General features: G+C 42.4%; 1 protein-coding gene across 3 annotated transcripts in view; it reads left to right on the top strand.

The window, feature by feature from the left end:
- The first annotated feature begins 1,691 nt into the window (after positions 1-1,691).
- Positions 1,692-17,359, top strand: part of VEGFC (vascular endothelial growth factor C) — a 38,859-nt gene continuing 23,191 nt past the window's right edge. For 2 of the 3 annotated variants that reach the window (XM_083457468.1, XM_083457467.1), the window contains exon 1: positions 1,692-2,632. In XM_083457468.1, coding sequence (XP_083313594.1) covers positions 2,486-2,632 — 147 coding nt within the window. In that variant the 5' untranslated portion in view covers positions 1,692-2,485. Of the gene's footprint in view, positions 2,633-5,157; positions 5,212-17,359 lie in introns of those variants that run through there. The other variant, XM_083457469.1, reaches the window with a different exon arrangement.

The following is a 17,359-nucleotide window of genomic DNA, read 5'->3' as shown; positions in this document are numbered from 1 at the left end:
TGTAGGGTGCATTGCAATGCTCAGCTTGGAGCTAAACAAAACATGAGTGAACAAACCCTTATAATCAAGGAAGGTTAGTAGCTTTTATATCAGATCTAATAGTCTGCTTTCCAAATCTTTTGGCTCATAGATAAGGTGAGTTAAGAGTATATAATTATGAAGTCTGAGACGTGTTGTCCTGCTTGTGTTTTCCAGCAAATTAAGATGCTTGGTTAAGTATAGCACATAGAATTTTTTCCCCAAGCATTTCAGTAAATTGTGATTTAGGTTGTAATTTTCATGCACAGGAACAAAGCTGTTTCTAGTGTGTATGTACAGTGCCATGTATTGTAATGAGATGGTTTGAGAGCTTCATCCTTCTGGAGTATTACAGTAAATAACAGGTTGATGGTGTTTGTTTGCTTTTTGATTCTACTATAGATTCAAGGCTAATTGCATTGGAGTTCTCCTAGGGACTGAGTGGTCTTCAGCTCCCCCCCCCCCATAAAATATTTGAGTGGGCCAGGGGCCCCCAAAGTTGATGGACATCGCCATTCAAATGGTGTGCATGCACCGCATTATGTGGATAGGACTTACCTGACCCCTCCCCAATATTTTATTTAAGTTGGTACCCCTGCCTTTACCTCTTAAGAAAGTCAGACTGGCCTTGTTGTCCTTCAGATGACAGGTGAATTTATTATGCTGGCAGGCTTTTGGGAACTGACTCCTTTCAACGAAAGGGCTCTTAATAGTGTGTTGCGTGCTGTTCTTTTTTTTTTTTAACTATACATTTTTTTACCTTTTAATTCCATAAATAGCTCAATTACTTTTTCACAATAACCTTTTATATGTTTTTTAGCTCTGCATGTTTAATCTGTATTTGTTTCCATTTTTGTGAGCCGCCTTGATTGGGGGGGGGGGGGAGGCGGGATATAAACAAAGAATAGCCCACAAGCAAGACATGAGCTGAATAGCGCTCCGTATTTGTGGTCCCCAGCTAGTGGCAATTCAGAGGTAGCTTAGGCCATGATGCTTAGCAGCCAGTTGTGCCTAGAGATGGAAAAATTTGAAGGACAAGTTTTGATGGGAGACCAAGGAAATACAGTGCAGTGGTACCTCGGGTTAAGAACTTAATTCGTTCTGGAGGTCTGTTCTTAACCTGAAACTGTTCTTAACCTGAAGCACCACTTTAGCTTATGGGGCCTCCTGCTGCTGCTGCACCGCTGTGCGATTTCTGTTCTAATCCTGAAGCAAAGTTCTTAAACCAAGGTAATATTTCTGGGTTAGCAGAGTCTGTAACCTGAAGCGTATGTAACCTGAGGTACCACTGTATTTAGGCTTCTCTCTGGACGGTAAGCTGGTAACTGCTGGCGCGTTTTCTCCCTATAGGCAGCGCCTTGAGTACCATCCTCCAAACATTTCTACCACAGGGTGGGTGGGTGGAAGGAAAGTATGCATTGAGCCACCTCGGCTCGTCTGCTTATCATTTCTGCAAAAAGCCTTCCAAGGCATCTTGCGTGGAAGAAGGCACCGCAGACCCCAGAGCCAGCCCTGCGCTCTGCGGAAGCGCGGGAAAGCGAGGCAACAGGTCTGGCGCCTGGGGCAGCGCCGCGCGAACGAAGCGCGCGCGCGCCTCTGGCTTTCCCGAGGGGGGCCAGCAGCGCGCGCGCGCCTCCCGTCTCACATTTCCACCACGTCTTCTTTCTTGGAAAGGGCTTTTGCGAGGCGAGCGGCTACTTGTGGAAAAATGTAACCGAAGGGGAGGAAGGAGAAGAGCTGAGCGGGCGGTGGCGGGGTGTGTGTGGAGGAAAAGGAGGGACACACACACACACACACACACACACACACGTCCGTCCCGGGCGCCCTCCGTCCTTTCCTTCCTTCCCTCCCTTTCCTTCCTTCGCCAGCCACTCAGTCTCTCCAAGGTACAGGCAGAGGGCGCTTTAGCCATGCCCGCCCCCTGCGGTTGCTGCTGCTGCTGCTGCCGCTCCAGCTCCGCTCCACGCGCTGAGGAGGCTCCCGCTCCCCGGCCCCTGCTGCTGCTGCCGCTGCCACTGACAGACGCCCGGGGAAGCGGCGAGGAGACGGAGCCGCGCCGCTGCCCCTCACCGCCTTCGTCCCTCCTTGGCATATAGCCCCCGGGGGGGCTGGTGGCTGCAGAGGAAACCTCCCCCCCTTACTACCCTCAACTGGCCCGGGAACTCCTTCGACCTCCTCGTGCTCCTGAGGGAGCCCGCTTCGGATGTCCGGTTTCCTGGTGCCTTTTTTTTTAATTATTATTTTAACCTGACCAACTCCGAGTAACTCGTCGGAGAAGGAGCGAGCGAGCGAGCGAGCGCCTGGGCCGGCGAAGGGGAGGGGGGCTCCTGCGCACCTTTCCTCTCTCCATCCTGGGGAAGTTGCCGCTTCGCTGCTGCCTCGGAGAGAGCCGCCGGGACTGGCTCGGAGCCGCGCGGCGTTGCCCACGCGCTGCCTTCACGGCTCCCGCCTCGCCGCCCTCTGCACAATGCACTTGCTGGGATTCTTCTCTCTGGGTTGCTATCTGGCTGCTGGCGCGGTGGTGCTGCTGGGAGCTCGGGAGCCCGCGACGGCCGCTGCCTATGAATCCGGGCAGGGATACTATGAAGAGGAGCCCGACGTGGGGGATGCCAAGGTAAGCAGGGGTGCGGGGCGCAAGCCCGGCCCGGCCATAGACCGCCGGGACTTCGCTTCGCTCAGGCTCCCCGAGCGTCATGTGACCCGAGCGCTTGGTTGGTGCAGATGCAGCGCCCCTCAAGAAGTGCATGCATACCAGCCGCTCATAAAAGCAGGGTGCTCGAAACAGAGAGGGAAAGGTGTCTTCCCACCTCCCTCCACCCCTCTTCCATTGCAAGGGGGATGGGAAGCGGCATTTCTGCCCCACCATAGGTATTTTTAGGCTGGTCAGAAATTTTCCAGATTAACATGCAATACACTGTGTGTGTATCACTTGTCCGGGATTGGTTGTTGCATTTAGGCAGAACGCTTAAGGATTCTATGAAAGTTTTGTCTTCTGAAGTCTTAGGCAGCCTAATATGTTTGTGGGAGGGGGGAATTATTGGTTTGTTTTTGTTGTTGCTTTTGTTTTCTTGTGTATTTTGTCTTCTCATTCTGTGTTTTTCTGTTGTGACCTGCCCTGGGATCTTCAGAGGAAGGGCAGTATACAAATTTATTAAATAAATAAAACAATAATAATTGCTTCTGGGCTATGGGTTTGGACACAATGACTTCTGGTCATTCCTGTCTTTGCAGTGAGCTTATAAAGGTGATTCCTAGCATGCAGAATTAATTGGCCCCCGAGGATGTGCAGATCCGTAACCCTAGTTGTTTATCCTGTTATCTTTTGCTTGCACAGGGCTCCAAGTACTGTACAGACAGATAAGAACTCAGAGCACCATTGCTTCCCAGGGAAGTCATGTTAGTTTACAAACTAGTCAAAGGACAGGCTTGGTCTGGGGAATGCAGTATTAGTGCCTCCCTACTAGAAGTGGTTCACTGACTGTATGCATTCCTAGCTTCTTTATCAAGGGCAAAGCTGTGGAAAGCAAGGAGGTCTGTGTCCTTGGAGTGAAACGTGTGTGTTCTCGAAACTTTCCAGTGGGATCTGACTAGCTGCTGGCTAAAATCTTTAAAAGCCTTTTGGAAGACTGGTGTGCATGGCAGTGCAACTGCAGCGTAAATCCACAAAGAGAAATAATTGCATTAGAATGTCTTCCTATTTTCTAAAGGTCTGTGGTGGTATTTATGAAAGTCATAATTTCTAAAGAGGAACGTGGTTTCAGGAAATTAACTTGACCTTTGACGGTGCTGCCTGGATAATTCTCGTTTGACAGCATTAACTTTAAACATAAGGGCATACATAGTGTTCTCATGAATAACATCAGAAATATCAAAATCAGAGTTTTTATAGAAGATATCAGTTACGGATATGTTGTCTACCTCTGTCTGCATTATGTGCATTGCAAGGATACCATGTTTTGCAAAGGAAACCTGAAACTGTTTATAAAAGAAAGTTTCTTTGCACATTGCATCTCCCTTTTAATGGGATATTTCCACAACAATCTGGACATTTCAGACTGGTGCTGACAGTTTTAAAATATACCAGCTGATCCCCACACACTGCAGGATAAAAGCTGGCTTGCTGTGTGTCTCCCCCCACCCTCAATTTCTAATGTGTGAACACAGAACAAGTCCAGTTGGTAATCACTTTAATTTGATTAAAGCTAATATATGCCAAAACTGTAGCAAAACTGAAAGGCAGACATATTTCTCACTTGGTTTTACCTCATGCAAATCAGTTGACAAAGGCTGAACTTGGTTGCTTATTATTATGACGACCTTTAGTTTGCAAGTTATATTCAGTAATAATAGTTTCTACAGTGTATTAAGCATACACTCACAGGAAACAGTTTGGTGAAAGATGAATGGTGTGGAACAAAGTATGTGCTTTCTGCATTTATTGCATCTTTGAAGTCTTAAACTTCCATCACCACCGCCGTAGATACTCCACCACAGTCTGCTCTGAGTTTTACTGAAGTATCATGACTCTGCGAGAAACCTGGGACAATAAAGCAAAGGAAGTGAAGAGTATGTGAGACTGGAAAGACAATGAACAGTGGATATCGAGGAGGTTATATATTTTTGTTTTGGGGGTGAGCACCTGTGCTCCATGTGTGTATCTAGGCATGTATGAGGAGGGGGAGGGAATTAAACACACATTCCAAGTTTTTATAGGACATTTCCCCCCCCCCTTACCTTTGCTGTCCATGAGCATGAATAATATCATTGACCTAAGTAGAACTGCTCAAGTAAGAACAGTTGGAAGGATTTAGTCCCTGTTGACTCTGCATATTGGCCCCTGTGTGATGAGAGAATGCTAAAAGGAAATTCTTGAAGGAATTAATGTACGATTCGATAACTAAACTGTAGGTAAACATTTCAAGGAAAGTACGATTGTGGACCCACAATGCATTATTCCCCACCCTGGTGGGTGAAAGGCAAGACCGACAACAGGTGTAAACAAACTGCACAAGACTCCGCCCCCAACCTGCCCATGATTGGGCAGTTTAATTTTGAGGGTGGCCGGCTTTCACACCATCCCTTGCAGCCGGCCAGGGTAATTCCCCAACGGCTAATCACCATGTGAGAGCATTATGCCCCAGGGAGCTGTGGGTGATGGTGGTGGGCTGCAAATGCCGCTCACCCTGGGACCAGGTGAGCAGCCATTATGGTGTCATTTCCCCCCAGTTCAGATAAAAATGAGTATTCTAGAGCCAAGTCTGATTGTTTGAAATTTGTGATTTCCTTAGCTTTTCCTCATTCAAGCCGTATTTTTAGTTGAAATAGGACTGAAAATTTTGTTTCCATTTGTGTTAATAGATTCCATATTGTCTATTAGGATTTAAAGTGGTGGTGTTGAGGAAGCTTCAAGTGAACAGCAGCTTTTTAAATACAAAGATGCATGGGTACCATGGACCTGTTTTTCTAGGTGTTATGCCATAAACATATGGAAATAGTATAACATTGGTTGGTTTTTCTAACATTTCAAAGGCATGTGGAAGAAAGGTGGCTCCTTATGCATCAGAACAGTCATGTCTTCCTATTTAACCTCTAACTTTTGGAAACCTGAGGTAGCACAAGTAGTTCTTATAGGGGCTATGGTGGGGGCACAGGTGGAAGAGGAGACACTTAGCTCCTGTTGTTGGGTATCTCAACTGGTGTCAAGCCAACCTGTCGGCTGTTATTCATTTTTTATACTTCCACCCCCTTATACTTCCTTAAGAAAGCACAGAGCAGTTTGACATGAAACTTCCACTGATGGTTGATCCAGGAAACAATCAGGTCCATGCTTTCTTGGCTTCAACAATGGCATAGCAACAGGTGCTTCCAGTCCAATCATTGGGTGTTTTCTTTCTCACCTTAAGTCGTTCCATTCCTTTGAAGCAGAATCCCCCTCTAGCTTATTTGCATGGGTGTATGACTCCTATTGGTTTTAGGATAAATTAAAGAAACTTTCATACAGCTCTATTCTGTATTAAAAGGAGGGGGAAACTGTAGGTAGTTGTTGATTTTGAGTTCTGTCTTTTCTATTGTCCTGATCAATGTCCTTTATTGGCATAATAAGAGTGCGTCATACACATGGATCAGAACACAGCACGGATAGCAAAACATAGTAGGAGGTACTTTAGGATAAAACTGTTCAGATGTTGTGAGATACAAAAGCGGCTCTTAGGACCTATGGTGGTGTAATTTCATGGGTCATTCAAAAAATCTTGCACCTTCTCCACAATGTCATTCCTACAATTATTCGGGATACCCTGGAAGAGTCAGTGTGATAGATTCCCCTCCTTCAATAAGGGGGCCAGATACTTATCATACATTTTTGCATAAAAGGGACAATGAAATACAATGTGTGTGATGGATTTGACCTGTTTTGTGCCACAAGAGCAGTAGATTTCAGTATATGGGGTTTTCAAGAATCTACCTTGCAAAACTGCAGCAGCAAAACATTAAATCTTGTGAGGGAAGAAGCTCTGCGTCGGTGGGGCTCATAAAGGTGATGTAAAAATGGAGTATCCTGGCCAAACGAGGGTCAAATTCCTAAACCTAATGGGGAAAAGGTTTTATTGGCTGTGCTGCTAAGGGTTTGGAATTCAATCTCTAGAATTCTACGCTTGATTGTCTGGAATGCTTCCAATTGTGGGAGCATAAGCAGTGACTCGAGTGATAGGCCACAGGTTCTGATTTTGTTCTCAATGCGAGCTAACCATGCCACCAGCATATGGAAAATTAAAGAAGACAGATCAGACTTGAAGTGTAGGTGGAGCCAGAATTTTATAGTGGTGAGCCACGCTTTGGTTTCCAGAAGCCCTTGGCCAGTTTCCAGACACATGGCTTCATACGGCACACAATTTAGCATTGTCCTGAGTCTTTATGGCTCACTCTGCAGAGAAGGGGATCCATTGTTTGAATACAGTGGTACCTCAGGTTAAGTACTTAATTCGTTCCAGAGGTCCGTTCTTAACCTGAAACTGTTCTTAACCTGAAGCACCACTTTAGCTAATGGGGCCTCCTGCGGCTGCCGTGCCGCCGGAGCACGATTTCTGTTCTCAACCTGAAGCAAAGTTCTTAACCTGAAGCACTATTTCTGGGTTAGCAGAGTATGTAACCTGAAGCGTATGTAACCTGAGGTACCACTGTAGATGTGTACACATCAAAGGCTGAAAAAAATAATTGGACACATGGGTCAGCTGGGTGGGGAGCTATGCGAGTCCTATGTGTTTGTGCATACAAGAGTGTGCATTATACGAGTGTGGGGTAGCTACATCCACACCACTGGCATGAGGACCATTGACCAAGGGTGAATGTGGCCTTCGGGCCAAAAACTGTTAGCCACCCCTGGTTTAAAGAGATTATAAAACATATAATCAAACATGCCATTCAACTTGTAATTGTTATATTACAGTGGGGCTAGTTTTGATCTTGTCCTCTATGTATCTTGCATCTGTTTTTCTTTGGGTTGTTGTTAATTTTGTTAGGCTAATATTGCAGTCCAAGACACTTTCTGGGAAATTAGTCTTCTTGAACTCTGTGTGATTTGTTTTTGAGTAAATATGCTCCATATTTGCCATGTGTTTACTAACAGAGTACTCTTAACCCCCTGATCCCTGCTTCTGGGCAGAGTTGAGGTACGATGGAGGTGTCTTTCCACTGACCTCTAGTGGTGGTAGGGTGGGCTCCAATATTACAGAGCTTCCTGGACTGGAGCTGACACAGCACATATACCAGCTCACCCTGCCTGGGGTAAGTGGCAAGGCTAATGGTATGTCAATTGATCTGCTGCTCTGCTCTCTCCAGCCAGGGTTTAGGATATCTCTGCCTGTCTTAGGGTAAACTCTTGGGGGAGTGGTAGACCTGATGGCAGGGTATAAATTGATAGACAGATAAATAAGTACCTACATTTATGATGATCTGGCCTTCAAAATCCTAAAAACTTGGAGTTGGAAGGAGGGAACCATCATCTGCTAGGAATATATATTTTAGTTCACTTTTAAATTTATTATGTGTGAGTACACCTGTTCACAACTCAGTATGATGGGTTTCATATACAGAAAAGGAAAACCTGGCCAAGTATACGAGGCTTAAGACAAATACTACTCCTTTCCAACTGATTTGCTTCGCTGATTATAATGGAGGATGGAATTTAGAGTGCTCTGCAGTCTCTTTCTAGAAACTGCTCTATTAGCATGCCCGTGCATGGGCTCACACTTAAGGAAACTTGCTCATCCATGAAGACGCAGATACTATAATGCCAGTGCTAGAAGCCTTGGACCCAACCCCAGTGCAACAACATCTGTAAGCAAAGCAACATGTGAAAGTCACTGATAAGGTTAGAGCAGGACAAGCAGTTCTTCCTTGGTGCTCATATGTTGATGTTACTGTAGAGGCAGACCATTCTATTAGCACTTTAAAAAAAACCCTTGATGTTTAATATAATCAGATAGCTTTTAATTTTACACATCTTAATTTGCAGTAACTGAGTCACATGTGAGCAGGCCAAATCATATGTGATATAACCTGTTCCTTCCCTTGCTTCTTTCCACTTATTGATTGAGAAGTAGTATTATTAGGCTGTTTCTTGATGTAAATTATAGAAAGTATAATCATTAATAAACTTGTGTGAGAAATAAAGGGCAGAGTAATCCTATGGAGGTCAGGGAGAGGCAGTTCCTAAACCTTTCTGGTCTTGCAGTGGTCAAGGCAGAAGGTAAGGGTTGGCTTATCTTCAGTGGAAGGGAAAATAACAAGCACCAGCTCCAGGGCCACTGCAGCTTTTCATCCCATGTTGGAGATGCCAGGGAAATGGGGTGGATTTAGATTCTGTGGATCCACACTCAGCACTCCTCTTTTCAATGTCTTCTGCCATCAGAGCAACGGTGGTGGAGCTTTCCACCACTGCAAGAAAGAGGCCCATGGCAGTGAAATTCCTCTGTCCAAGAACTCCATTTCTACCAGGGGATGGTGAGGTTCGTAGCTTCAAGTGCACCCTCAGCCGTTCTGTCTGGGAGCTTAAAATAGCTGCCTTGATTAGGCTTGTTTCTGGCATGCTATACAGATAATCTATTTGTTATTTCTGTTAATCTTTGAAAATGCAAACACTGCTGAGCAGACAACCAGTGTGGAGGCTCCCAGTTTCAAATGCCAGCAAACTTCCATTAAAACATTATGGGGCAAGTTATGCTCTTAGTTATTTTAAGTATATTCATTGATTCTGTTATAATATGATCCTTCGGAAGCCAAAACGTTTGGGTCCTATGGCCAATGTGAGCAATTATATTATATTACTTTGCTTTGGCATGTTATGAGCGTTTAGGAGAACTTCTGTTCAAATGCCTGCAACTATTTGCCCTGCCTGTCCCTGATCCCTTCCCAAGGGCCCACTAACCGACTTAAATTAGTTTCCACCAAGGGCATCTTTCAGGAGAGATGCATTTTGAGCAATTAGATGCAGTGTTTGCCAAATATCAACCCCACTTTGGGGTGCATGTAGAGATGCTTATGCATTCATATTTCTTATTTACACCATCAGTTTCAATATTCTGTTTTATTTTCTTTGGAATGTATAGGTCATCTAGTCCAACAAAGCCCTACACTAGGAATGTGGCACTCCAGGTCTTTCTGCCTGGTGCCTCAGACTCAAGTCCCATCCACTCCCTAGGCTGCCCCACTCACTAAATATAAAAATATCAGGCTACACTTATCAGAGCAATTGCACATTGCATTATAGCCCAGGAAATGTGAACTTTTTTCTGTGTTGCCCAGTCCAGACCACACAGTACTTTTCTAAAATCTCATTAATTAATTAAGTGTTAACCACCAAGAATTCGGGCTCTGGAATCAGTTGCACGTTTACCTCTTCTCTATCATTAATGAACCCTTGTGAAACATCCATTATCAGTTTTCGGTTGCAACACCCTAATTGTTCCTCTCACCAACTTATTCTTTATGATTATTATTTATTTACAGAGCATACCACTGTACATTGAAGTTACAGAATTAGGTAAGAATTAGGTAATTAGATAAATAGACAGGTTCCTGACACAAAAGGGTTTAGAACTTAGAATAAATCCTTTTGTATTTCTACACAATAACTTATACAAACATGGGGACACACACACACACACACACACACATATACCAGGTTTTACCTAAAATAGCATTTCCAACTTACAACATTTCTAGGCTGCCGCATCTTTATTAGCTTTCAGAAGTTTGGTACCTAGGGATTTCCCTGTCCATATGCAAAAAAACCTGCTGAAACAGTACTTCTTTTGCCACAGGAGTACCCCCTGGTGGCCATTCAAGACATAATGGCTGCATTGGAGATGCATCTTAGAGCAGAATATGGTTTTGGGAAACACTGTTACTAATTGTTACACCTGTGTTTCTTATAGTAGATGTGTGCAGTGCAGATGTCATATATGTTTGCATCTTAAAATTCTCATCTACACATACCTGGGAATAGGATGGTGGACCAGATGGACTCGTGGTCTGATCCAGCGGGGTGGTTTCTTACATCCTTAAATCTAGCTGTTGGGAGGGTTTTTGTCATAAGCTTTTTTATGTACTATATTTGTGATTCCACAAAAAAGAAAAAGAAAAAAGTATCCTGTAAAAAAGCAGGACACTGCTTAATAACTCCAGACACCTCTGTACACATTTCAGAATGAAATTCCCTCTTGTTTTTTGGCTAAATATTCAACAGATATTTTGGCTTTATCCTTGATTTGTGTCATAGTGTAAGTTTTTTACTCGTTTCATCATTCTGGAATGTAGCAGTTACAAGAGAAGTTGCTGTTTTGGTTCCAGAGAAGGGGGAAGGCAGAGAGAGAGAGAGATAGATCCAAAACTGTTTGGATAGTTAGTTTTATTGGATCAACTGTGTTGCTAGATTGCTAAGAACCTCTACTGCATTGCACTGTGTTTCTTTGTCCAAGGAGATATAGCACAGCACAGCACAATGCAGTGGTGGCTGCCAATTCTGGCTTTCTTTCCAACTGTTGGCCAAATGCGTGTGTAACAGAGAGAGAGAGAGAGAGAGAGAGAGAGAGAGAGAGAGAGAGAGAGAGCTGCAAGAACAGCCATGATAGTGCTGTGCAGTGTTTATTTTGGAAGAAAGCACAGCAAAGTACTATGGTGGTTGCCAGTTTGGCTTGAAAGGGCAATGTTAGGCTCCCAAAATAGGTATCAGGTGCAGTGGGTTCAATGCAGCTAGCTGGTGGCAATTGGCTAAAGAAGGCGAAATAGTTTAGAACAATGAAGCTGATATGCCTTAGTAGCAAGGTTGTTCTGTAATATTTCACTTATGCCAGTGTGGATAGTTTGCTAATTGTTGAAATTCAAAGGTATCTCTGTGTTTACAACTGAAAACTATCATAATATAAAGTGGTATCCTTATTAACACAATTTCCATGTGCTATATCATGTCAGCAGTTTTTAATACTGTAGGTATTAAGTTAATTAAATTAATTAAACTATTAAGAAAGATAGTAATTACTGTTACAGTGTTCTCTGTTTTGCTATCCCCTGCCCCATTTTGTGTTGGATATAGTGTAATGGGTGGCGTGTGTTTTTTGCTGTTACAAGACTGCCTAACTTACAACCAACAAGTCAAACACAGCCCATTAGTTGCTGTAGTTGTTACAGACAGCAACACAGTTGAACTTAATTTATGACTGAAGCCAATATTAAAGCTACTGTGTGATAATTTAGTCTGCCTCAATTTTCGGAATCATGTCCTCTTGTTCCGCAGCCACTTGTAATATGCATCATTGTTGATGCACAGCTGCAAGGATGACTGCTTGAATAGATTAAGAAACAGAGCAAGGTATGAATCAGAAATGGATGGTCAAGGGCATAAGAACCCCAACAGGAGTGCATACATCTTTTGTGTTGTGATTGGGTTTGCTCAGGGAGGTGCAGTGTTTCTCTAGCCAGCATGGTGTAGTGGTTAAGAGCGGTGGACTCATAATCTGGTGAACCAGGTTCGCTTCCCCGCTCCTCCACATGCAGCTGCTGGGTGACCTTGGGCTTGTCATACTTCTCTGAAGTCTCTCAGCCTCACTCACCTCACAGAGTGTTTGTTGTGGGGGAGGAAGGCAAAGGAGATTGTTAGCCGCTTTGAGACTCCTTAAAGGGAGTGAAAGGTGGGATATCAAGTCCAAACTTCTCCCCTCCCCTCCTCCTCCTCCTCCTCCTCTTCTTCTTCTTCTTTTTCTTCTTCTATACTGCTGTTGCAGACTGAGAATTATTCTCAGAAATATGCATCTAGTGCTCATGATTACAAAGAAGGTTTGAAAATATAAAAATACTGGATTTGCCTTATACCAAATCAGACCATTGGTCTGTCTAGCTCAGTGTTGGCAGTGTGTTATTGTTGTTTTTACACCTACCTAGAATCTACTGAGTCTGGGCTTTTGAGTGCAAAGCAGCCAATAGTAATGTATGTGGTGGAGCACAAAGCTTCCCTCTTAACATTGGCATCACTTCTACTTCCATGGATGTGGTTGGGTGCACTGTTGGGAATGCCAGACTGGTGGCAGCATTCATGCTGTTATACTGACATGGTCCCTATCTCCTTGCCACACTGCCCCAGCCCTGTCCAGTTAAGCACTTTAACTTCTTAATTTTGCAGAATGTAAATTTACATATACGCATATACAATGATTTTCATTATTTAGTGGAAATCTCAATGAACTGACTGGTATCTGAAATGTATTCTTCTGCCTGTGCATTAGGATCATTGCAGAGGCCCTCTTATCTGTCCCAAACTCCTCTTTCGTTGGAGGAAGGGATAGAGCCTTTCATGGATTCTGAGGTAGATCTAGGCTCTAGAGCATCTTGCCCAGGGAGTGTCATCTTGCCCCATCCACGATGACTTTCCACCATGGTATAAAAGCCTTCCCTTTTAAGAAGGCCTTCAGTTGTGTGAGTAGGGGTAGGGGAACCTGTAGCCCTTCAGAGATACTCATTTGTTATTTGTGGTGTTTCCATACCACCTGATGACATAAAGTTCCCTGGGTGGCTTACAATAAATAAGGTTGCTGACTACAGCTTCAATCATCCCTGATGTTAGGCCATGCTGGCTGGGGCTAATGTAGCCCAACAATATCTAGAAAATCACAGCTTTGATAGAATAGCCAGACTTCTTTTGCTTTTACTGTGACTCTCCAGTGTTTTAGTAGTTTATATAATTTCTGTTATTTTATTTCTATTTAGCTGCCTTGGGTTTTTTAAAATGAAAGCTGGGATAGAAATGTTTAAATAAACAGTCATTTTTAGCTTTGCTCAAATGGTTAAAAAGAATGTGTGACATTCCAGCCCTTTGTGATTTTTTCTTTACCACATTAATGGAAATTTGATGTGTAAATTAATTGCATCCCCCCAACTGAGGATACTTTTTTAGTATAGTTCTCTGAGCTGAACAGGTTGCATACACCAACCCAGATGTTCAATATAAATAAAAGTTGCTTTGAAATGTTATGATTTTAAGTTCCTTTATATCACATTGTATATGTTTTGTCAGCTGACTGTTTATACTTAGCAGTACTGTGTACTTCTAAAACAACTGAAATATAGCTCAGACAAGCAGTTCCTTGCAGCTTTGATAGACATTTTGCCTTGAACTGGAAGTTCCGAAAACTGCACTGGAAAGTAAAGCCTATATCAGCTTTTCCCAAAGACATTTTTTCCATAACAGGCATTTGTGACTATAGTGCTCCTAAAACTAGAACAGAATTTATAAAACAGGTTTTTATAAATTTTTAACTTTAATTAATTATCCTTTGTCTCAACAGATGTGAAAAATAAGAGGTAGAATTGAACTTAGTACATTAGTTTTGAGAATTTGGTTGTTGTTTTTCTTAAGCAATAAGTCTTTGTCAATAAATTATTATCTTAAATTGCTGGAGTGTGGGTAGAATGAGATTTTAGTGATGTATGTAAGCTTAGAGCTATGTAGTTCTGATTTTCCCCCTTGCTGTAAACTCACTGGTTGGACCTCACCCTGAATATTGTATCTTGTTATTTACATATTGGATATCATGAACTGAAATTAAAGCAGAAAGGTGGGGGATGTTAATAAGAAAACCTTTCTCACAAGGAGTTTGGTAAGCCAATTCTTCCTTGGGCTGTGTGCTTTACCCAGGGACACAGATCTGTCCTCTCATAAAGACATCTAATCTCTCATTTTTTCACATGCACGAATCTGCATGTGCTTATGCATAAGATATACTTTTTCTATGTGCCCTTCAAAAATTAACATGTGGCATGATTTTGACTTACAGAGGGTAGCTGTAAGTGCTTTTGATTGTGGCTGGCAGACTTCCTTGCTTTGTTGAGAAGCTTTCACCTTTTTTAAGAAACCCATGAATCTTGAAACTGTCATTGCACCATTGAAAACCCACCTCAATAAATATACAGCTAGTTTTACCGTGTAGTACATCATGTTCACAAACTTTGGATAGGGTTATTCATTCTGAGTTCCTTGTGGGTGTTTTAAATATCAGATGCCTCTTACAAGCATATTCAGGGTTTCAAAAAGATAAATATATCATGTCTGTACAGACCAAAAATTCATATTCCACACAAAGGAATTTTAAATGGAGAGAGCTATTCACATTGTAAGAGTTTGTGAACATGAAACCTAAAACTATCTATAATATGTCTCTTGTTTTCTTTCAGCTCCTATAAATAACTGGAGATACAGAAATCCAGTTCAACAGCCTGAAAATAGAGTGAACTAATTATTTCCAGATATGGGATGAAATGTCTGGAATTTTAATGTAGATTTCTGTCATCCTATGGAACTCTGCTTTGTCACAAGGAGGATAAGATACTGACATAGATATCATTTCTTAATGACACTGATTCATTTTGGCAGTGAATATCTTCTTTCTAATTATTTTTTAAAATAATTATTATGAAAATTGCACTGATTCTGGACATAACCGCCCAAACCTGGCAGAAGTATGGACCTCTCTCTCTCTATCTTTTTTAGAAAAGGGAGAAGAAAACTTGTCCCACCCTTAGGTGTTCCAGAGGGAGCCTCTTTAGCTACCCATTAGTTTCCCCATTAGGAAATGCATTCCAGGAAGTGTGGCAGCCAGTGAGGCTACAGAAATCTATGCAAGGGGTGTTTGGGTGGGGGCCTATTGTTGTTGTTAAAAGAAGAACACACCCCTCACCTACCTTTCATCATCAATAAAAGGTAAATGCCATACCAAATCCATGCATCTCTGAGAATTTTTCTCATTCTTTCTCCCACTCCACCCCCACCTTTCTAAAGAGATAGAAAAACAGCCTATTCTTTCACTAGGGGTAGATGGAGAAGAGCTTCCAAAAATCTGAAAAAAAGCAACCCACTCTTTTGTTATTTAGTACCTCTGCCTTACTTCTTTAAGAGCTCGATGCTTTCGCCTATCTAAAAATGATCCCCTCAGACATTCTGTAGAGATTTATTCTATTGCTTCTCCCTGTTATTCTGCAGCATTGTTTAGGAATCTTTTCTTTGTCCTTTAATGGAAGGAAGGTTAGAAGTCTATATGAAAAATTCCATTCTCATTTAGTTATGGTGAAAATAATAACAGTCTAGCATTCTATTTGATCTCTGAATTGCAAATTTTGGAAAAATATTCACAAATGGAGTACACAGGAACATCAGATATAATCATGGGACTGTATCAAACATCAAACACTTCCTAAGAAGTGCGTAAGTGATGTGATTTTTATTGCATGTTTTAAAAACATTTTAAAATGATCCTTTTGTTTTCATATTTCATGTTGTTCTGAATGCTTGTTCTCAGAAATTTTTAAACAACTAAGGTTGTTTAATGTATTGATTATCCTGTTAAAACCCTTTAGCCAAATTACCATTTTAATCTCTCCATCTCAGTTAAGCCTCACCAAAACTATAAGCAAGGACTTTGCCAGAAGCCTTTTCCCCAAACCCTTTACTGACTTATTGAAGTGCAGGTGGGTCTTCCTGTACTACCCTAGAGATCTTGTCTGTTCAACCTAAGCCAAATGATTCAGCCATACTCAACAAGTCTTCAGCCACCAAGCCAATCCATCTGCCTCTCGGGTCTTCCTTTTTCTTTAACAAACCTCTTCCTTTGATGTTCTCTTCTGGGCAACTCCACAAACGCCAAGCACAGACAACCCTAACTCTCCCTCTGCTGACCAGCACTGAGCTGTCACATACACTTATTCTGGCTCTTCTACTCCAGTCCCAGCCAATCATGCTATCCAACTGAAAATTCTAAACCTGCCCTGCACCCATCAATCAAAATATGCATACACCAGTCCTTCCACACAGCTGTCAGTTAAGGCCCCAGGCAACAGTTAAACAACCTTTTACCAGACCAGACATAAAGCTTCCCATATCAAATACATTGCAATGCACATTGCAATAGTGTTTTCAGTTTTGGGAGGGGTTGGGGCCCAATCAGTTCTGAGTACAGGTACAAGTCCTCTGCATGGGGATCCACATAAGTTTCTCTTTCTCTCTTCTCCTGCATATCAACCCATGTCGTTGCAGGGAATGAAATGTCTATGAACACCAATGTCCATCTAACTGTCCCTCTCTGTACTCTACAAGTTACTTCTGCTCTGGAGCACAAATAATTTGCATGGCAGAGAGATGAGAGGCTTCCATTCCTAGAAGCTGTCTCTTACATACATTGGTCAATGGACAGCCCAGGCAACAGAATTCTATTGAGTCCTAGGGGAATCCTCTATATACAGGTATTGTATAGCCTCTTAATATTTATACATAAAAATACACATATTTATACATAATTATAATTGATCAAAGCACTTCATATGCATTATCACAGTAAACTTGCAACACTCTTGTAAGATTGCTTAATTTTATTCTTTCTTATAAAGTAGAGCCTGTGAGACATGCTGAAGCACAACCAGAAAGTTCACGGTAGACCTGAGATTGACACTAGAAGCTTCCATCTCATAGCACAGGCCCCTAAGCACTCACCAGATCTCATTCAATGATGCACTGGATGCTTCTGCTACAATTCATGAATAGTGCAACTCATACAGCACGTTGGCAACAAATATTCACACAATAGTGTATTGATCCATTGCTGAAACCTGATGCGTGCAATTTCAGATCAAGAAATTGTCTCTTCAGAGACATAATTATGAACTTTTGCATCAAAATTAATCCTTTGTATATAGTGGGAGAATTTACTTTGTATTTAATTGAACACCTAGAAGTGTATTATGTTGATTCTGATAAGATTCCATTTGGATTATTATCAGTTAGCACTAGCAGACACATCAATGG

Source organism: Podarcis tiliguerta, assembly GCF_965153285.1.
Source record: "Podarcis tiliguerta genome assembly, chromosome: 9".
In the NCBI taxonomy this organism is placed as follows: domain Eukaryota; kingdom Metazoa; phylum Chordata; class Lepidosauria; order Squamata; family Lacertidae; genus Podarcis; species Podarcis tiliguerta.
This window is presented reverse-complemented; position numbering and strand designations above follow the sequence as displayed.